At 45.4% G+C, this 21,817-nt stretch overlaps 1 protein-coding gene across 1 annotated transcript in view; it reads left to right on the top strand.

The window, feature by feature from the left end:
• LOC142257463 (uncharacterized) overlaps nucleotides 1-18,846 on the top strand; it is a 94,177-nt gene extending 75,331 nt beyond the window's left edge. Inside the window, exon 11 of the mRNA XM_075329588.1 lies at nucleotides 16,538-18,846. Within this exon, the coding sequence (XP_075185703.1) occupies nucleotides 16,538-17,757 (1,220 nt within the window). The 3' untranslated portion in view covers nucleotides 17,758-18,846. The remainder of the gene's footprint in view (nucleotides 1-16,537) is intronic.
• The last annotated feature ends 2,971 nt before the right edge of the window (nucleotides 18,847-21,817 follow it).

The raw sequence follows: 21,817 nt of genomic DNA, 5'->3' as shown, positions 1-21,817 counted from the left end.
GACAGATACAGAACATGGAGGCATAAACCCAAATAACAGGAGCGGATGGAGATTACTGCTCTGAGGGTCGGTAATGCTGCTCACCAGGGAGGAGGAAGAGACAGAGATGGCAGAGCGTTATTATCACATAACAAATATCATGGTTATATGAAAGACGAGCGTCACCTCTTATATATAACCCATTGTGTCCTGATAGGATGTCCGGGGTCCAGCAATTTAATCCTGATATTGGGGGGGGGGGGGATTCTTGAGCGATTCTTCTACTGACGTCATTTCATCAGTGAATGTGCAGGAGACAAGTCTAAAAATCGGAATAAGGATAAAGTATTTGTATATTCTGATTTTCTTCTAGAAGAGAAATGTACAGATTTTCTATTTAATCATAAAATGCTAAAATGTAACAAATCTTTCCTTGGTTGCTCATTTCTGTTGCTGACTTCTCCATCTTATAGAGGATTTATGGAAGGAAAGCGGCTGCAGAGCGCTATTCTGTAAGAATTGATGGTTCCTGCACTGGCTCGCCACCTCTTTTAGCAGCACCCGGATCATCCTGCTCTGCAGCCCCTTTCCTTCCATGATCAGTTCCCTGTCTTGGGCGGTCGGAGCCGGCGGTCAGTGCAGCGGCTTCTGGAGAATTTTCCTGGACTGTTTCCAGAGTTGTACCTGCTAGCACAACTTGTGGGGTGAGCGCTGTAGACAATGTTTTGGTTGCTGTACTCGACCGATTCACACATGGAGCCCTGTCCTCTGACCTTTTTTTTTTATATATATATATTTTTTTTAATTTTAATAAAACATTACATAGAAAAAACAACTTGAAAATAGAAATTCAGCGTAAGATAGTGAAATCCATTGTCCTTGTTATTTTTAGACGAGTTACAGTGACCTCTTCAGCACAGCTTACAGTTTATACACAGATCATCGCGCATCAAGCGTTACATTTCAGGATATACCTATGGGCCGGTCCCTTGTATTCCTTTCAGTTCTTCCCCACCAGCCCCCCTCATTCTCCCATTTCCAAACCTCCCGAGGTGCCTCGTAATTTTTCCGTATGTTACTGTGTCAAAGAACGGTCTCCTCATTTGTGCCATCTCCTCCGGCTAGAATATGCTATTATTAAGTTCTTCCATTTTTTAAAGTATTTATCAATTCTCTCTTTTTCCCTCTCGGCATCCAGCCCCTCCAAAACCAGTAGGTGTTTCATGTGAATCATACTATCATCTAAAGAGGGGATGTTAGGAGAGAGACAATTTAAGTATCGCCCTTTTATCTGATAGCAGAATAACGTGCAGCAATGCGGGTGGGTATTCCAACCTGCCCCCCTCATCATTCTCCTCCTCCCATTTATGGAATAAGACCAAAGTGGGTGTCAGGCGGATTGTGAATTTCCAAATTTCAAAAACACATTTTGTGATTTGAGTCCAAAGGGATTGGAGATGTGAACAGGTCCACAACCCATGGAATAGGTCCGTCGCCTCATCTTTACACCTAGGACAGTGTGTGCTTGGTTTTGCTTTTGTTTGGGGGAGATGGAACACAAATATTGCCCTGTGTATTATTCTGGACTGTGTTTCCCTCCATTGCTCATTCATGACTGTTTTATGGAGCTGGGTTCAACCCTCCCTAATCTTCCCACCGAGGTTTGGACTATTTAACTGCTCTTCCCAAGACCTAAAGAAGGCCTCCAGATATTGTCCCATGAGCCGATCCCTCATTGCCCCATACAGCCACAAGATAGAGAATGATGTGGCCGAGGTTTTTACCAGGCAATCAAATGTGTTACAGATCGTGTCCCGGGACACATCCACCAAATTTATGGAACCTGCATTACTGCCATGAATATATGAATAAAGAGAAATTTAGCTACTGAATTGATCAATGCAATAGAGCCCCAACACTACGCCAAAGTATTTCTCTACGTTGGGGTCCCTAGCTTGTGTGTGTCCTCTCATGCAGTTAAAAAACTTACCGTGTATGGGAAGCTGAGACCCAGGCTATATATACGATATGGATTGGCAATAGGTGTGTATGGGGAGTGTTCCCAAACGAAAAACAACTAACAAATAAGAAATAACGTTTGGAACTCCATTCTATGTCTGAACTGGGTGCAAAAACCTAAAAAAGATCACTATGGGGAGATAAGGTATGCACACCAGTGACTATGCAAGGGGAATACATGGAATAGCAGAAACTGCTGCAGTTCAGACATAGAATGGTGTTCCAAACGTTATTTCTTATTTGTTAGTTGTTTTTCGTTTGGGAACCCTCCCCATACACACCTATTGCCAATCCACATCGTATATATAGCCTGGGTCTCAGCTTCCCATACACGGTAAGTTTTTTAACTGCATGAGAGGACACACACAAGCTCGGGACCCCAACGTAGAGAAATACTTTGGCGTAGTGTTGGGGCTCTATTGCATTGATCAATTCAGTAGCTAAATTTCTCTTTATTCATATATTCATGGCAGTAATGCAGGTTCCATTTTTCACATTTTCACTCTTGCATATAGCTATTGAATTTTTCATGTCAGTATTCACACAGCAGTTTCTGCTATTCCATGTATTCCCCTTACATAGTCACTGGTGTGCATACCTTATCTCCCCATAGTGATGTTTTTTAGGTTTTTGCACCCAGTTCAGACATAGAATGGAGTTCCAAACGTTATTTCTTATTTGTTACATCCACCAGACTGTCCAGGACATTGTGTTTCACCTGGTCAAATTGAATTATCTGATTAGGTTTAAGGCGGTACTTCTCCTTCAGTTCCTCCCTTTCTAGCCACCTCAATTCGCTAGGATGTAAGAGATGAAAGACATTACACATCCCCTTCGCTCTACATTCCTCAACAAGTTTACTAACCCCTTGTAAGAGCTCTGGGTTGTTCCAGATAGGTAAGTATTTAGAGATTCAATGTGAGAGTTCGTAATGTTTCCTTACTATCTTCCACGTTGCTATAGTGTCTCTAAACAGGGACGAGTATTTTAATTGTGGAAGTATCGCCGACTGTCGTGAGTGTAACAGAGCCAAAAGGTCCCAGGGTTGGGCATAGTCCCTTTCAAAGGCTATTGCCGCGTACTGTCCGGAGCCATGGATCCAATCCATCAAATATCTAGTTAGGCATGCTATATTGTATCTTCTAACATTTGGGAGGTTTAAGGCCCCGTCACACTAAGCAACATCGCTAGCAACATCGCTGGTAACGAACAACTTTTGTGACGTTGCTAGCGATGTTGCTGTGTGTGACATCCAGCAACAACCTGGCCCCTGCTGTGAGGTCGTTGGTTGTTGCTGAATGTCCTGGGCCATTTTTTAGTTGTTGCTGTCCTGCTGTGAAGCACAGATCGCTGTGTGTGACAGCGAGACAGCAACAACTAATGTGCAGTGAGCAGGGAGCCAGCTTCTGCGGAGGCTGGTAACCAATGTAAACATCGGGTAACCAAGAAGCCCTGTCCTTGGTTACCCGATATTTACCTTTGATACCAGCCTCCTCCGCTCTCACTGCCTGTGCTGCCGGCTCCTGCTCTGTGCACAGATAGCTGCAGCACACATCAGGCAATTAACCCGATGTGTGCTGTAACTAGGAGAGCAAGGAGCCAGCGCTAAGCATTGTGCGCTGCTCCCTGCTCTGTGCACATTTAGCTGCAGCACACATCGGGTTAATTAACCTGATGTGTGCTGTAACTAGGAGACTGGGGGCTGGTCACTGGTTGCTGGTGAGCTCACCAGCAACTCGTGTAGCCACGCTCCAGCGATCCCTGCCAGGTCAGGTTGCTGGTGGGATCGCTGGAGCGTCGCAGTGTGACATCGTTGTTGGGATCGCTGGTAAGTTGCTTAGTGTGACTGGACCTTTAGACCTCCATTATCTTTTATCTTTAGAAACCATCAGCTTCTTTAACCCTATGCGTGGCTGTTTCCCTCTCCAGATAATATGCGAGAATGTTTTATTTAAAAATTATACGTCCCTATATTTTAGGAGTAAGGGGAGGGTTTGTATATGGTACATTAGCCTGGATACCGACATCATCTTAATCAGATGCATTCTTCCTATCATATTTAGTGGAAGCTCCTGCCATCTTTTAAGATCTTCTACTTTGCGTTTTAGCAGGGGTGGAAAGTTTAGGCCATATAGAGTTCCGGGGACCCTTCTTATTTTCACCCCTAAATAAGTTTTATAAATGACTTGGCTACTGAGATCCCTGGAAAAACCTGGGTTTGGAGCTGGTGTATACTCTTTCCCAATATAGAGCAACTTGCACTTTGTTGTATTGATCCAAAAACCCGAATATTCCCCAAATGCTCGCGAACTATACATTATCCGCGGGACTTGGTTTATTGGGTCAGAGAGGAAGAGTAAGATGTCGTTTGCAAAAAATATTGCATGGAGTCGTTTTTTTATTTATGGAGATACCTTGAAATATATTCTGGCCCGACAACAGTCTCAACAGGGGTTCAAGTGCCAAATTGAAGAGCAGCGGGGAAAGAGGACAGCCTTATCTGGTCCCATAAAACAGCTGAAAGGGGGTCGAGAAAAAAACAGGATTTTATACTTGTGCCTTTGGGGACGTGTATATTGCTCAGATATATGTGTAAAAGGATCCAGAGAAACACATCTCATCTAATACTCTATAAAGCCATGGCCACTCGATGTTATCAAAGGCTTTCTCAGCGTCTATTAACAGTGCAGGGGTTTCTGTGTCTTTAGGCTTGAGGTTTACTCTGTCCAGGGCCAGGAGGACTTTTCTAATGTTTGCCGTGGCAGATCTTTTCTTAGCGAAACCTGCTTGGGCAGGAGAGATTAATTGTGGCAAAATTTCTGCTATTCGGTCTGCCATTATTTTGGACAGTATTTTTCTGTCTTCATTAATAAGGGATATTGGTCTGTATGACCCCAGGTTCAATGGGTCCTTCCCCTGTTTTGGAATCAATTTTATGTATGCTAATTTCCCAGTTTGAAAAGTCTTTCTCCCCTCCAGATCCTTGTTATACAAAGTCAGCAATATGGGTGAGACTTCTTCTACCATTGTCTTATAGAATTCCCCGGTGTACCCATCGGGTCCTGGGGCTTTGTGATTATGTAAGTTTTTAATTGTCCGAGCCACATTCTGCCCGTGACTCCCGCGTTTAGGTATGTTCGGTGTTTTTCCGTCATCTTAGATATATTCAGCTTTGTTTAGAATATTATTAGCAGGGATATCTCCATTCCCGTCAGTTGAATAGAGATTCTTATAGTATATTCCCAATATTTCAATTATTTTCCTAGGTTCATTGTGGAGCTCCCCTTTGTGGTCTTTCATCTGTATAGGGCTTTGCGGTATAAATCTGTTCTTTACTAAATTTGCCATCAGCTTCCCTGATTTGTTCCCGAATCTATGTAAAATGGTTTCTTGGGCAGACCTGAACAATCCCTCCCTTTTGTCCACCCACATATTGAAAGCCCTCCGCTCTGACTGCCAGTCCTCTTTGTTTTCTTTGGTCGGACTGTGCTGGAAAACTGTGTAGGCCTGTCTCACCCGCGCCGAGGCTTCATTGAAATGGGTGTGAATCTTTTTTTTTTCTTCAAAGTGGAAACTTAGGCACTTATTTTGCCTCTTATTACCACCTTTGCTGTCTCCAAAAATAATAAGGCTATGTGCGCACTTTGCGTTTCAGCTGCGTTTTGAACTGCAGCGTTTTCATGCCAAAATGTCTGCGTTCTGCTTTTCAAGCAAAGTCAATGGGACATTGAGCTTTCTTGTGCGCACTTTGCTTTTCTAAACGCTGCGTTTAATTTGCATAATTTTGGGTAAAAACTTAGCGTTCAAAGAAGAAACATGTCAATTGTTTTTGCCATTTTGGCTGCGTTTTGATATCATTGAAGTCAATGAGAAATGTCAGAACGCATCAAATATCAAAATTCTAGTGTATAACATGCTTTTTTGGATGCTGAAAACATGCGTTTTTTGACTTTGAAAATGCATGTTCTTTGAACTTAATATTAATGGAATGATATGTCCCTTTACTTACACACACAGTCCAACAATTAAGATTGAAATCCCATATTTTTTCGCTAATTTTAACATAATTACTAAAATAGTTATTATTATATTAAAATAAGCTAATTTTTGTCTGATTTAAATCATGAGATTTGTTATAATTTTTTTCATAGTTTTTGTATATTTAAACTTTATTAACCAGTGTCTTTTTAATCAAAACGCATGTGACTAAAAGCCACCAAAAAGCAGGTAAAAAGCTGTCAAAACGTGGTCAAAACGCATGCGTGTTTACTGCGTTTTTGCGATCCGACCAAACATTGGCAAAGACAATTGCTGCCAAAATATGCGTTTTGAACTGCAACTACGACGACGCAAAGTGCGGACATAGCCTAAGGGAGTATCCCCATGTTGTCTATTGTGAAACCAAAACTCCGACCACCACTCCTTGAGCTTTAACGTAAAGTCTTCATTACCATGAAGGAAAGCTGAGTATCTCCACAAATAATCCGAGCTCTTTGGGTGGATGTCCGCCATCTCCACCACCACCGATGCATAATCAGATACAGTGGAACCTTGCTTAATGAGAACAATCTGTTCTGGGAGTTGCTTGTTAACCAAGTTACTCGTTCAGCAAAGCAAGATTTCCCATAGGAAATCATTGCAATGCAGACAATTCGTTCCACAACTTGTTAAATGTCCCATCCTGGTCCCCTAGTGTGTCATTCCACACACGTACAAACCACGTACAAACTCACACAACCACGCACGCACATATTATATGCTCACCTTACTTTCCGTTGCATCGCCGGTCTCCTGGGACTTGCTGTTCTCTGGTACGGGGCCGGGCTGTGTATCGGGTTACCATAATGACGAGGTTGGAACTTCCGCGGCCAGAGCGCTGACGTCAAAGGCAGAGCCGCTTGCCTCTGATTGGCCAGCGCGCTGCCTTTGAGTAGCGGTGACGGGAAGTTCCTGCTTCGTCGCTATGGATGCCGATGCACAGCCTGGAGTGGAGCAGAGCGGCGAACTACAGGACCCAGGAGGCCGGCAATGAAACGGAAGGTACATTAGATTATATTATATGCTCACCTTACCTTCCGTTCCATCGCAGGCCTCCTGGGTCATGTAGTTCGCCGCGAGGACGTCGCAATGTTCCCGGGAACTACAATAATCATGAGGCCGGCGGTGGAACGGAAGGTAAGGTGAGCATAATACTGTATGTGTGTGCGTGCGTGTGTGTTTTGTGTGTGTTTTGTGCGTACATGTGTGTGTTTGTGTGGACTGCAAGTGCGGGTTAGAGTGCGGTGGATGTGTGGAACCGAAAGTGTGTGCGGTGAGGATTTTGCTTGTGCAGCAAAGCTTTCTCGTAAATCAAGTTACAAATGTACAGAAAGCTTTGCTCGTTAAGCGAAATTCTCGTTAAGTGGGTTACTCATTAAGCGAGGTTCCACTGTATCACCAAATCATGTATAGAGACATAGCGGAGTCCGTGCATCACATTGTTTGAAGCAAAAGAATAGTCGATTTGGGACCACAAATCATTTGCATGGGAATAGTGTGTGAATTCCCTATCCTGAGGATGCATATGTCGCCACACGTCATGGAGAGCCGTGATCTCTAGGAGGGGTTTAATGACTTTCTCCTGACTTTGTGGCGGCTTAGACCTGTTATTTGAGAGTTTCCAATCTTCTGATGGCAGAACCACGGAGTTGAAATCCCCTCCCACTATTGTGTTCGGGTGCAAGTGCTCTAGGAGTTTAGCTTTCAGCTGATAAAAAAAGGCTTATTGTTCTCATTAGGGGCATAGACATTAAATAATGTATAAGTGTCCCCTGAAACCTCTATTGTGACCACATGTAGTCTGCCCTCTATAGCTGCATATGTGTCTATAACTCGATGTTATAATTTTCTGTGCACCAGTGTGATAACCCCAGCTTTCTTTTTGATAGAAGGGGAGCCATATGCGTTACCCACCCACAGCCTACACATCCTTTGTATGCCCTGTGCCTCTAGATGCGTATCTTGTAAAAGCGCTATATCTGGTTTGAGGCGATTAAGATGGGGCAGAAATTTAAGTCGCTTCTGGGGAGAGCGTAGCCCTTTGACGTTCCAGGTGACTATCCGCATGAATCAATCGCAAATAGTGTACTTATACAAACTATATAACTGTTATACTTCCTTACTGCTGCTGTCAAATCATAACATAACCTAGAGTAAACACCTAAAACTAGCCTGTAGGCAACATTACAAATAGAAGGATTAACTTTCTCTTTTCTTCGTAACAATAGACAGAAGTGTCTTTTTCAGACCCCCTTCTCAAACTGTCCCTAACTTCAGACTTCACTTCTTCCCGATCATGCCTCCGAGGCCCGTCATCCCCCTTATATTACCTTTTAAACTGTAATTCAAAGAGAACGGCATGTCACAACTGTGGAAGAGGGCACAAGCAGAGAGAAAAAGGAGAGGGGGAAAAAAGGGGGGAGGAGAGGATAGAGGGGGGAGGAGGAAAGGAGGGATTATTTGGGGGAGGGAAGAGAGGATAGAGGTGGGGGAGGGAGAAGGGGATAGAGAGGGGGAAAACTCCTTACACCGTCCACATTACCAACACTTCCATTATGTCCACATAGTCTCTGTAGCATGTTCTGAGGCTAAGTTAATGAGCTAGCCTCCAACCTTTTAAAAAGGAAAAAGCAGTCCAGAAACCGTGGTACCTCTCAGGCGGGTATATTCGGCTTGCGGTTCTTCCTCTGTTTTTTGGTCCGACTGGTGATGGTCTTCCAGAACTTCCCTTTTTCAAGCGATGGCCGTGCCTTGTGGGAGACTTTCTGAATCTTGGAGGACTGTCCATTCGTTCGATGACGTCTTCTGCTTCCTTCAGATTGGAGAACGAGTTGGAGGAGCCGTCTCGGTGACAGATCATTAACACAGCAGCATATCTCAGTTGGAACCTTATGTTTGAACAGGGCTGAGCATATAGGTGTAACGCCCTGCGCTGTCTGGTGACTTCCGCTGAGAAGTCCTCAAACAGCAGGATTCGAGTTCCATTCACTTCTATGGGATGGCATGCTTTCTTGTATGCCTGAATTATCTCCCGCTTGTCAGTAAAGTCCAGATATTTTATTATGACTTGTCTTGGCTGCTTAGTGGTATCCTCCTCCAGATTTCTCCTTGGTGAACCAACACGATGGACCTTTTCTCTCCTCTTACCAACCGAGACTCCCAGGGCTTTAGGTATGATTGCTTCACATAGTCCTCGCAGTTTCTCATGTGGATATGATTCTGGGAGACTGACTATGCGTATATTGTTTTTTCTGGACTCTTAGGATGACATTTTCTCTAGATAGGCGCATTACCATTGTGTGGTCAGACTTAAAATCATCTTAGATTGTGGATAGCCTGGTTTCTATAGCCACCACTTGTTGCACTGTCTCATCAAGAGGGTTTTGCAGCGCTTGGAGAGACGTGGCGACTTGCTTTAAGTGTGATGGAGATGTCCGGCAGAATGTTATTTGCCACTTCAGAGGCTAGGCGCTTATAGTCGATACCTTCCACCGATTTAAATATGTCTAGGGTACCCGGGGATCCACTGAAAGCTGCCGTGTCCTCATTTTCTGCTGTCTGCCCACTCTGGGGTGGGGCTTAAATGATGATGCCACATCTTCCCCTTGCTGAATCTGTTGTCTGGGGGGGTCCGATGTCTAGGCACCACTCCTCCGTAGATAGCGTTCCATCAATGGGAAGCTACTTATGTTTGGTTTTCAGCTCGGCAACAGATGTCTGCAGCCTCAGGTTCTGAAAAGAGCTGTATCTTGTTTTTGTTTAGTGTGAATTTATTTAATTTAATTAAGTCTCCTCCTGGAGTCTCCACTTCAGGGACGGGGGGGGGGGGGGGGGGGCTCCGGCTGGTTTCACATCAGCATTTTTTTACCAGTCAGCAAAAAAACGCAAAACGCATCTTACTGGATCCATTGTCTGCTCAATGCAATGTCAATGGACTTGCGGTAACATGCGTTTGCGCGCGGTAGTGTCAGGATCCGTTGAGTTGCAGTTTTTTACCTTTTATCAAAAACGCAACTTGTTGCGTTTTTCACCTCCGTCCAAAAACTGCAACTCACCGGATCCTGTACATTGCGGCAGTAGCTGCAATGTATTTCAATGGGCACCGGATCCGGTTTTAACAGTTGCGGTTGTATGGTGCAGGAAGGATCCTGTTTGCTGTACAGAACATGGCCTGAATATCACACTGACACACACACTCTCACAGACTGTCACTCTCACTGACACACACTCTCACTCACACACTCACTCAGGCTAGGTTCACACTTCCGTTAAATTGTATCAGTCACAATCCGCTGCTCTGGTAAACAACGGAATCCTGTTAGCGGATTCCGTTGTTCCCATAGACTTCTATGAGCGGCGGATTGTGACTGATGATGCTACGTTGCTTCCTCCGCCCGACTAATCAGTCGTGGAACGACTGACCGCCGGGTGGGAGGAACGCAGCTTGTAACGTTTTTTGAGCAGCGCAATCCGTAGGATTTCGCTGCGCATGCTCTCTGGCTCCCTGCACCCGTAACCTGCTTTGCTTGGTTACTCGATATTTACCCTGGTTATGTGTGCAAGGAGCCAGCGCTAAGCGGTGTACGCTGGTAACCAAGGTAAATATCGGGTAGCCGAGGTAATATCGGGTGCAAAGTGCTTTGCTTAGTTTTTACCCGATATTTACCCTGGCTACGTGTGCAGGGAGGCCAACACTTCCCCGCTCGGCTCCACCCCCTCCCGCACTCCGCATGTACACACACACACACACTCACTCACCTGTCCCCAGCCATTCAGACCGCGGCACTGACGTCCTCAGCGCCTGGCCCCGCTCGGCTCCACCCCCCGCACTCCGCCCCCCACACACAACGGAGTCCGACAATGAAATTCTTTCTTTGTCATCCGTTGTACAACGCATCAGTCACATGCGTCAAGCAACGCATGTGACTGATGCAAAACAACGGAAATGTGAACCTAGCCTCACTGACACACACTCGCACTGACACACACTCTCGTCCAAAGCTGCATCCATGCTGTCATGGCAGATTCAGCTCACTCCCGATCACATGACTTTAAAGGGAAGGTGTCGTCCAAAAAAAAAATAAATTTCAATAACTGAAAAAAATGTAAAGTTTTAATGTTTTGTTTAAATATTATTTGTTTCTAATTGAGCAAAATATTAAAAAAAAATTAAAACGTTTGATATTTTCCACTGTTAAACACTAGGGGGAGCAGCTGCTGAAATCCTACAGAAATCCTACTGTAGAAATAGATCACATTACAGCTGCAGTAAAGTGGGCGGAGTCTGCTCTCCAGTGTGTGATGTCACCTCCCCCTCCCAATCTGGGGGTTTCCAAAAGATGAGAGAATGAAATTTAGGATCACAGTGCGGAGCCATTTTGTTGGTGACCAGAAAAGTCTAAAGTGTCACCAAGGACAGCAGGAGTATCACACAGGATAGGATTAGATACACGGCTCAGCAGACAGTATCCCACAGGATAGGATTAGATACACGGCTCAGCAGGCAGTATCCCACAGGATAGGATTAGATACACAACACAGCAGACAGTATCACACTGGAGAGGATTAGATACACAGCTCAGGAGACAGTATCACACAGGATAGGATTAGATACACCGCTCTGCAGACAGTATCTCACAGGATAGGATTAGATACACGGCTCAGCAGACAGTATCACGCATGATGGGATTAGATACACGGCTCAGCAGACAGTATTACGCATGATGGGATTAGATACACGGCTCAGCAGACAGTATTACACAGGATAGGATTAGATACACAGCTCAGCAGACAGTATCACACAGGATATCATTAGATACACAGCTCAGCAGACAGTATCACACAGGATAGGATTAGATACACAGCTTATCAGACAGTATAATAGGATAGGATTAGATACACGGCTCAGCAGACAGTATCACACAGGAGAAGATTAGATACACCGCTCAGCAGACAATATCACACAGGATAGGATTAGATACACAGCTCTGCAGACAGTATCACACAGGAGAGGATTAGATACACAGCTGTGTAGACAGTATCACCGGTACACACACGGGCTGAAAGGTGGCAGGCGGAAGGGGAGGAGGGTTGAACGGGGGGGGGTGTTTTTGGAGACTGTAGCAACAGCGGTGGTGGGGGAGGGGCGCCGGTATTCACATGCAGAGGCACACAAACAGACACACAGCGGGGGTCAGAGCGGGGGATGGGTAGAGCAGAGGAAGGAGGTGCCATTGGAGATGGCAGCGGGGGAAGAGCGGGGGCTGGGTAGAGCGGAGGGAGGGGATGTCATTGGAGACGGTAACGGCAGGGGGAGGGGAGGGGAGGCGACCCTTACTCACACATCCTGGCGGTTGACAGGGGTAGAGTGGAGCAAACAGCATACACTGTGAGCTCCACAATGATGGCGCCGATCTCCTCCCTCTGCTGTGATCTGGACAGCCCAGGGGGCACGTCCAGGTCACAGCAGACGCCTACTCTAATGCTACTAAATGGGGTCGGATCCCGACCACTGTTCTCTATGCACAGGGGCTGCCATAAAGGAGTGAGTAACTGTCGTTACACACAGCAAATCCAGCATGGCAGCCCCCAGTGCCTTCAGTAACATTAGAATTAAATAAAAACTAAATAAGCTGCTATTTTAATTTTGTATTAAAAATACTTGATTTCATAATCACTATTTTTTAATACAAAAATAAAAAACCTTCCCTTTAATGCCTGCCCAGCCCCATTCAGCTCATTCCCGACCACATGACTCATAAACTGCAAGTCACAGGATCCAGTAAATAACACTTGCGTTTGCTGCGTTGAACTCAAATTCAACAGGATCTACTCACATGCAGTTTGCGTTTTGTTTGTTTTTTTGCCTCAAGGCAAAAAAACACTGATGTGAAACCAGCCTCAGCTTATTCAGCAGGTGGCCTGGTCTGCAGAGTCAGGTCCCTACAGGGAGCTGTGATTTGTATTGTTTTATTGTGCTTTTATTTATTTATTTTAGGCTAAGTTCACACATCCTGTGTTTTCAATCCGTCAGGTCCGTCAGCAACGGATCAGTCATTTTCAAGATGTCAACTGATGCAACTGATGTGTTTTTCACAGGATTCCTTTCACAGGAATCCTGTGAAAAAACGGATCAGTTGCGTCCGTTACATCCGCTGTGCGTCCGTTTTTTGACGGATCAGTCATGATCCGTCTGTGTTTGGGACAGCCCAGTGGGCGTGCCAAGCATGCTGGGCATGCTCAGTAGAGCATGACGGAATCCTGCGCTGGATTCCGTTGTAAGACGGATTACGACGGAATCCAGCACCATAGACATGCATTACAAGCTTGACGGATGGCGACGGATTCCTGCGCGGCGCGTTAATTTTGACGGCCCGAAAAACGTTACATTCTGCGTTGCTCCCCGCTCGGCGGTCAGTCAAAAACGACGGACCGCGACGCAGCGGATGCAACGCAGGGTCATCAGTCGCAATCCGTCACTAATAGAAGTCTATGGGGAAATACAGGATTCCTGCAAAATATTTTGCAGGATTCCGTAATTCCTCAAGGCTACGGATTGTGACTGATGCAAAACACAGGATGTGTGAACTTAGCCTAAGGCTAAGTTCACATTTCCGTTGATTTGTATCAGTCACATGCGTCGCTTGACGCATGTGACTGATGCGCTGTTCAACGCTGTACAACGGATGACAAAGAACAGAATTCTTTGTCGGATTCCGTTGTGTGCGGGGGGCGGAGTTCTGGGGCAGAGCCGAGCGGGGGGCGGGGCCAGGCGCTGAGGATGTCAGTGGGGAAGTGCTGCGGTCTGCATGGCTGGGGACAGGTGAGTGTATCTCTGAGTGAGTGAGTGTGTGTATGTGCATGTATGTATGTATGTATGTATGTATGTATGTATGTGTGTGCACATGCAAAGTGCGGGAGGGGGCGGAGCCGAGCGGGGGGCGGGGCCAGGCGCTGAGGATGTCAGTAGAAGTGCTGCGGTCTGCATGGCTGGGGACAGGTGAGTGTATGTGTGAGTGAGTGTGTGTATGTGCATGTATGTATGTATGTATGTGTGTGTGTGCACATGCAAAGTGCGGGAGGGGGCGGAGCCGAGCGGGGGGCGGGGCCAGGCGCTGAGGATGTCAGTAGAAGTGCTGCGGTCTGCATGGCTGGGGACAGGTGAGTGTATGTGTGAGTGAGTGTGTGTATGTGCATGTATGTATGTATGTATGTGTGTGTGTGCACATGCAAAGTGCGGGAGGGGGCGGAGCCGAGCAGGGGGCGGGGCCAGACGAGGGTGTCAGTGCTTGTCTGCATGGCTGGGGACAGGTGTGTGTGTGTACATACATGTGCGGAGTGCGGGAGGGGGCGGGGCCGAGCGGGGAAGTGTCGGCCTCCCTGCACACGTAACCAGCCTAAATATCGGGTAACAGCAAAGCACCCGATGTTTACCTTGGTTACCCGATATTTACCTTGGTTACGGGCCTACACCGCTTAGCGCTGGCTCCTTGCACCGTAACCAGGGTAAATATCGGGTAACCAACCAAAGCTGGTGACGTGTGCAGGGAGCCAGAGAGCATGCGCAGCGAAATCCGACGGATCTCGCTGCTCAAAAAACGTTACATGCTGCGTTCCTCCCGCCCGGCGGTCAGTCGTTCCACGACTGATCAGTCGGGCGGAGGGTGCAACGCAGCATCATCAGTCACAATCCGCTGCTCATACAAGTCTATGGGAGCAGCGGAATCCGCTAAACGGATTCCGCTGTTTACAAGAGCAGCGGATTGTGACTGATAGATTTTAGCCGAAATGTGAACTTAGCCTAACTCTTGTTCCTGAGTCTCCACTTCAGCCCCCGCTCACACTATCTAGCAGCTGGCTTGCAGCACAACACAGCTAGGGAGAGCAGTGCTTTAGTAATCCACTTTGTTGGAACAATGTCCCAGCTTCAAATCAAATCTTTATTTTTATATAGCGCTAACATATTCCGCAGAGCTTTACATACATCAGGAACACTCCCCATTGGGGCTCACAATCTAAAGTCCCTATCTGTATGTTTGTTTGTTTTTTTGGAGTACCCGGAGGAAACCCACGGAAACACGGGGAGAACATACAAACTCCTTGCAGATGTTGTCCTTGGTGGGATTAGAACCCAGTACCCCAGCGCTGCAAGACTGCAGTGATAACCACTGAGCCACCGTGCCACTTCTGGGATGACCGCCCCCTAGCTTATCTAGTAGCTTAAGGCTATGTTGACATTTCCGTTGTTTTGCATCAGTCACATGCGTTGCTTGATGCATGGGACTGATGTGTTGTACAACATGTGACAAGAAATGCATGGAATTGTTCACAAAGAACAGTTCCGTTGGTGCAATGATTTCAGTTTAAAACCTGCGTGTGGGGGGGGATAGAGAGAAACTGATTTTAGATGATAGACGTTCTGCTGGACATGCTCAGTAAAATGTGATGGATTCCTGCACTGGAATCCGTTGCGTGACGAAGGATAACGGAATCCTGCACCATAGACATACATTATGCCTCCTGACGGATTCCAACGGAATCCTGCAGGGTGCGTTTTTTGCCGCAACAAAAAACGTTGCATGCTGCATCCTTCCCGCCCAATAGTCAGTCAGTAAACGACTGATGCACCGCGCGGCGGATACAACGCAGGGTCATCAGTTACAATCCACCGCTCATACAAGTCTATGGGAAACAACGGAATTCGCCAAACGGATTGCATTGATTATCAGAGCGGCGGGTTGTGACTGATCCTAAACAACGGAAATATGAACATAGCCTTATTCACACACTGCACTGCTCTGCAGAGTTAACCCCCTTTATCGCCCGTCTCCTGAGTTCCCTTCTGCTCTCTCCTGGGTCCCCATTGTCAATACAGCCTTTCCACCTCCCCCGGTTTGATAATTTGTCCTACCAGCAGGCCGTCAGTTTTCAAGCATACACGTGGAGTGAAGGTGAGGAGCTCAGATATGCTGCCGGCGCCATCTTTATCACACAGCCTGATCTCCCGCGGGTCTCTCCAGCGACACTGCTACAGGCTCCCTCTGAGCATAAAACCTCTCCCACACGGTACGGATTACCAGGTGATTCGGTTGGGGGCTTGCTGAGCGTGTTAGTGCTCCCACGTTGTGATTCTGGGCGAGGGGTGACAAGGCCCGAGAGAAGTCTGACTTACATGAACGGCGCCGGAACCGGAAGTCGTTGTTTTCTTTTTATAGAGTATTTAGGCCTCATAAAGTATCATTCCTTTTATATTCCTTAAATAAGTCAGCCATGGACACTGCTTGTGGTGCCAGGTATGACATTCAGGATATAGTAAATATTATTAGCTAATTTTCTGTGTAATTTCTTTTTGGAATTGTGGTACAGTTGTTTTGGTAATAAAACAATCACGATCTGGGCACCACAACGATACTGCAGTCAGGGCCCTGAGTTTACCAGTGAAAACCAAGTGTAAAGGTTAAAGTGTTTAAAATTTACAAATTCTGTTTTATTGTTTTGACAGAAGATTTTGGTATTATAAAGAATACATCTGAAGAGCAATTCATTATTGCAGAAAAACCTTCAGCCCTTCACAACCAAGATCCCTCATGTAATGCTTCTAAACAATATCCTGATTCACAACAGAATGTTCAGCCAAATAAAAGGCACAAGAGGGGAGATCAACAACAAAGAGCTCACACAGGGGATAAGCCATATTCATGCTCAGAATGTGAGAAATGGAAGTCACAGCTTGTTGTACATCTAAAAACTCACACAGGGGAGAAGCCATTTTCATGTTCAGATTGTGGGAAATGTTTTATTCGTAAATCACAGCTTGATGACCATATAAAGATGCACACGGGGGAAAAGCCATTTTCTTGTTCACAATGTGGGAAATGTTTTATTTATAAATCAAGGCTTGATGACCATATAAAGATTCACACAGGGGAGAAGCCATTTTCATGTTCAGAATGTGGGAAATGTTTTATTCGAAACTCAATGCTTGATAGGCATCTAAAAACTCACACGGGGGAGAAGCCATTTTCATGTTCAGAATGTGGGAAATGTTTTACCCTGAAATCACAGGTTGATCTGCATATAAAAACTCACACGGGGGAGAAGCCATTTTCTTGTTCAGATTGTGGGAAATGTTACATTAAAAAATCAGAGCTTGATCAGCATATAAAAACTCACACAGGGGAGAAGCCATTTTCTTGTTCAGAATGTGGGAAATGCTTTATTCGGAAATCACATTTTGATCGGCATATAAAAACTCACACGGGGGAGAAGCCATTTTCATGTTCAGAATGTGTGAAATGTTTTATTTCTAAATCAAGGCTTGATGACCATATGAAGATTCACACAGGGGCAAGGCCATTTTCTTGTTCAGAATGTGGGAAATGTTTTATTCGGAAATCACATTTTGATCGGCATATAAAAACTCACACAGGGGAGAAGCCATTTTCATGTTCAGAATGTGGGAAATGTTTTATTCAGAAATCAGATCTTGATCGGCATATACAGTCTCACACTGGGGAGAAGCCATTTTCATGTTCAGAATGTGGGAAATGTTTTATTCAGAAATCACAGCTTGATGTGCATATAAAAACTCACACGGGGGAGAAATCATTTTCATGTCCAGAATGTGGGAAATGTTTTATTCGGAAAGCACAGCTTGATGGTCATATAAAAACTCACATGGGAGAGAAGCCATTTTCTTGCTCACAAATCCCATTTTGTTAGACACATGATAATTCACATGAAGTAGAAGACTTTTTTTTTATTTAGAATGTGGGAAATTATAGCATTAACCCTAGAACGCGCAACCATAGAAATCAACCATAGAAAACAAGTAACCTAGCAGGCCTGCCTTGTCAGACCTCAAATAATTCACACAGGGGAGAAGCCATCTTTATGTTCTGTAGGTGGAAAGTGTTGGCAAAATTACATCTGATTGCAGATGAAAATCTCACACAGAAAAAAAATATCCATAACATAAATCTTGTTAGACACAATTCGCACACAAGGAGGCAGACATTTTTTCGATTGTTTCAGTCAAATCCCCCAAAGGACAACATCTACAAGGAGTCTGTATGTTCTGCCCGTGTTTCCTCTGTCTAGCACATACCCCCCATTACTAATCCAGTCGTTGAACCAAGAAAAAACGGCTGACCTCATGAGGTTATCTCAGGTCAGTGCACGGATTCTCAAAAAAGTTTGTTAGTTCAGTCACTGCTGTCCCAGCCAATGGGGAACATTCTGTTCTTCATTGACTGGGGCAGTGAGTATCGTATCGTCGTGGGACCCCCTTATTGGATTATGCTGGACCAAGATTAAGGATTTTCCTGGAAAATAAATTGGTGAATGAGGGTGTCTCTTGTCTTTATTTCTTTAATAATTTTCTCTTTTGATGTCTTTCAGGTTAGCTTTTTGTAATAGTCTTGGGACCTTGCTATGTATTACGTTGGACATTTTGTTTTTTAAAATTGTAATAAATTGGTGAGCAAGGTCTGTATTCGAGGGGTGTTTGTCCAAATAAAATGTATTTTTCTTGAATCAATGACTGGATTAGTAATGGGAGGTGTCTGATAGACACCCACCCATTACTAATACCAGGGCTTGATGTCAGCTGGCAATTCACGGCTGACATAAACCCCATTTATTACCCCGTTTGCCACCAGACCAGGGCAACTGGAAGAGGCGAAGCACCAGGCTTGTCACATCTAATACATGCACCACTGCTGGGGTGGCTGTGATCTGCGATTTTTAGGTTGTGGAGGGACCAATACCCATGGGTCTCCTGCCTCCCCAGCCTGAGAATACCAAACCAGAGCTGTCTGCCTTACATTGATTGGTGATCCAATTTGGGAAGGATCCCAGGTCTTTTACTTTACTTATGTATTTATTTAATTTTATTAAAAATTTAAAATAATAGCGTGGAATGCCCTCTATTTTGCATTACCAGCCAAAGTAGAGCTGCCAGCTGTGGTCTGCAGGTTGCACTGTCACGTTTGTTAGCCAGCTAAGGCGGACCTCACGTTTTTTGGGGGAAAATAATGAAGTATGTTAAACTCCATGTTAAAAACGCATGTCACTCTCAACAAGAAGAGGAAATCGTTCTTGCAGAATCTGTACACTGAGATTGCCTCGCTGGAGGCCCAGCATAAAAAGTCCCTCTCCCAACAGACGTTAGAGCAACTGACTGCGAAACGTGTGGAACTTAGGGATATGCTCAATAAACAGTCGGCTAAATTTTATCTCGGCTGGAGGAATCGTATGTTCCTTCATGGGGATAAAGCCTCTAAACTTATGATGTCCCTGATAAAAAAACGACAGGCCCGCACTTTTATACATGCCATTAAAACTCCACAGGGTCATCGTACGCAAGACTATTCCCAAATCTCGGATGAATTCCTTCGTTTTTATAAAAATTTATATCAAATTCGGCCAGAGGAGTCGGCTACGGAAAGGGACAGGAGGAAATGTGGTATACAAAACTACCTGGCTAAGTTAAACCTCCCGAAACTTTCTAAAATGCAGCAGGCGTCCTTAGGAAAACCGTTTTCTCGAGCGGAGGTTCAGTCCATCCTATCCAGGAGCCCCGTGGGGAAGGCCCCAGGTCCAGATGGCCTTCCCATTATCTACTATAAAAAATTTTTTGACATTCTGGGGGAACATCTCTTAGCATCATGTAACGCTTTACTACACGGCGACCCCATTCCCAAGCAAGCACTTGGAGGCACATATCACATTAATACACAAAGATGGGAAAGATCCGGAGTGTTGTGGAAACTATAGGCCCATCTCACTCCTGAATGTGGACCTAAAGATTTATGCTAGCTTAATTGCTAACCGAGTGGCGGATGTCCTTCCAGATCTCATTTCCCCCGAGCAAACGGGGTTTATCAGGGGTAGAGAGGGGAAGGATAACGCGCTAAGAGTAATAAACTTAATGCAACATGCCAGGACCCATAAGCTGCCTCTGGTGCTGCTGGTAACGGACGCTGAGAAAGCGTTTGATAGGGTGGACTGGACCTTTTTGCAGGGGACACTAGAGGCCTTCAACTTCCCCCCAGAAATCCTGCGTGCAATCCTGCAGATGTACACATTTCCCACGGCCAGGATTAAGATAAATAATACTCTCACCGACCCCCTCGACATTAAAAATGGCACAAGGCAGGGATGCCCCTTATCCCCCCTACTCTTTGTCATGGCCATGGAGCCACTGCTAACTTCCATCCAGCAGGATCGGGAGATTGAGGGGTTCAGCCTGCAGGGTGTTCACCACAAGTCTGCCGCCTTTGCCGACGACTTGGTGGTGGTAATGTCCAGGCCGGAAAGGGGCTTCCCTGCCTTCATGAAAGTACTGGAGGAATACGGCCACTGGTCTAACTTCAAAATTAACCTATCTAAATCAGAAGCATTAAGCATTAATATCGCCAGTAAAGTTATAAAGTCCCTCCAAAATGCGTTTCCTTTTCGGTGGCCAACTAGCCACATAACATACTTAGGCATTAAATTAGGGAAAACCTTCAAGTCCTTGTTTGACCTTAACTACAGACCCCTTCTTCCTAATCTTACCGCACACTTAGCCTCGTGGAAGGCCCCCTTCATTTCGTGGATGGGCCGGAAAAACTTAATTAAAAGCGTTATACTCCCAAAGTTTATCTATCTCTTTCAAATGTTACCCATACCAATCCCCACAGCTTTTCTTTTTTTTCCAATTTAAAATTTTATTGATTTTCAAAAGAATACAAAATTAAGACACTTATCCATGTTATATCAATGATGCAAATCAATAGTCAATACAACACCAAGCCTTCATGGGTTTGGGAATAATCCATGGATAGTAAAAATGGTACAAAGATAATCATTTAAGACCTTAAATAATGGTAAAACAACAAAAGGAGGTAAAGGCATAGGATCCAGAGAAGAAGGATTAGGTCAGAAAAGGAGAAGAAGAGACAAAAAGGAGAATGAGAGTAGGGTGAGGCGACCGGGACTGATACCATGCTTATAGAACTAAGATTTGTTGAAAGTGTGACATAAGCTGATCGACAAGTAAGAAACCAGAGTGTCCCCGATTCGGAGGTTAGATCAGGTCCAGAAATTTTTTACTAGATAGGAAAGTTTCCCACTGGAACCACTTGGTGGCTGTCTCAACTGTTTGCCCACGTGACTGGGCCATCACCCTTTCCATGCGGTGGATCACATTTACCTCAGTTACCCATTCGTCGAACGTCGGAGGGTTAGAATCTTTCCAACGCCGAGGAATCACTGTCTTAGCGGCCTGAAGGAGGTGACCCAAGATAGATTTCTTAAAAACCTTTTCCGCTATATTACAAATATACAATAAAACTGCCTCCGGGCGGCTGGGGACTACGATCCCCGTGGCCTCTCGTATAGCTGCCAGTACTTTGTTCCAAAAGGCCGACAGGCCCGAGCAATGCCACCAGATGTGGGACATGGTGCCACCTTGGGCTCCACATCGCCAGCAAGTGTCAGGTATTTCGGGGCACCATGCATGAAGGGTCGCCGGCACCCTGTACCACCTGGAGAGTATTTTATAGCTGGTTTCTTGCATCCTGGTGGCAACCACGGACCTGTGGGTCAGGCGGAAACAACGCTTCCATTGACTCTCAGAGATCATTTGATTAAGCTCTGACTCCCATGCTTTACAAAAGCGAGGAGGTGACGCCTCTGCTGCATTCGTCATAATCCTATATACTTTTGAAATTGTATGGCGCGCAACAGAGGGGCCAATGCACAGGTTCTCAAAGGGCGTTTGGGGTAATGGATGAGC

This window comes from Anomaloglossus baeobatrachus, chromosome 1 (genome assembly GCF_048569485.1).
Source record: "Anomaloglossus baeobatrachus isolate aAnoBae1 chromosome 1, aAnoBae1.hap1, whole genome shotgun sequence".
NCBI lineage: Eukaryota > Metazoa > Chordata > Amphibia > Anura > Aromobatidae > Anomaloglossus > Anomaloglossus baeobatrachus.
Note: the sequence above shows the minus strand (reverse complement) of the source record. Positions and strands in the feature narration are given on the sequence as shown.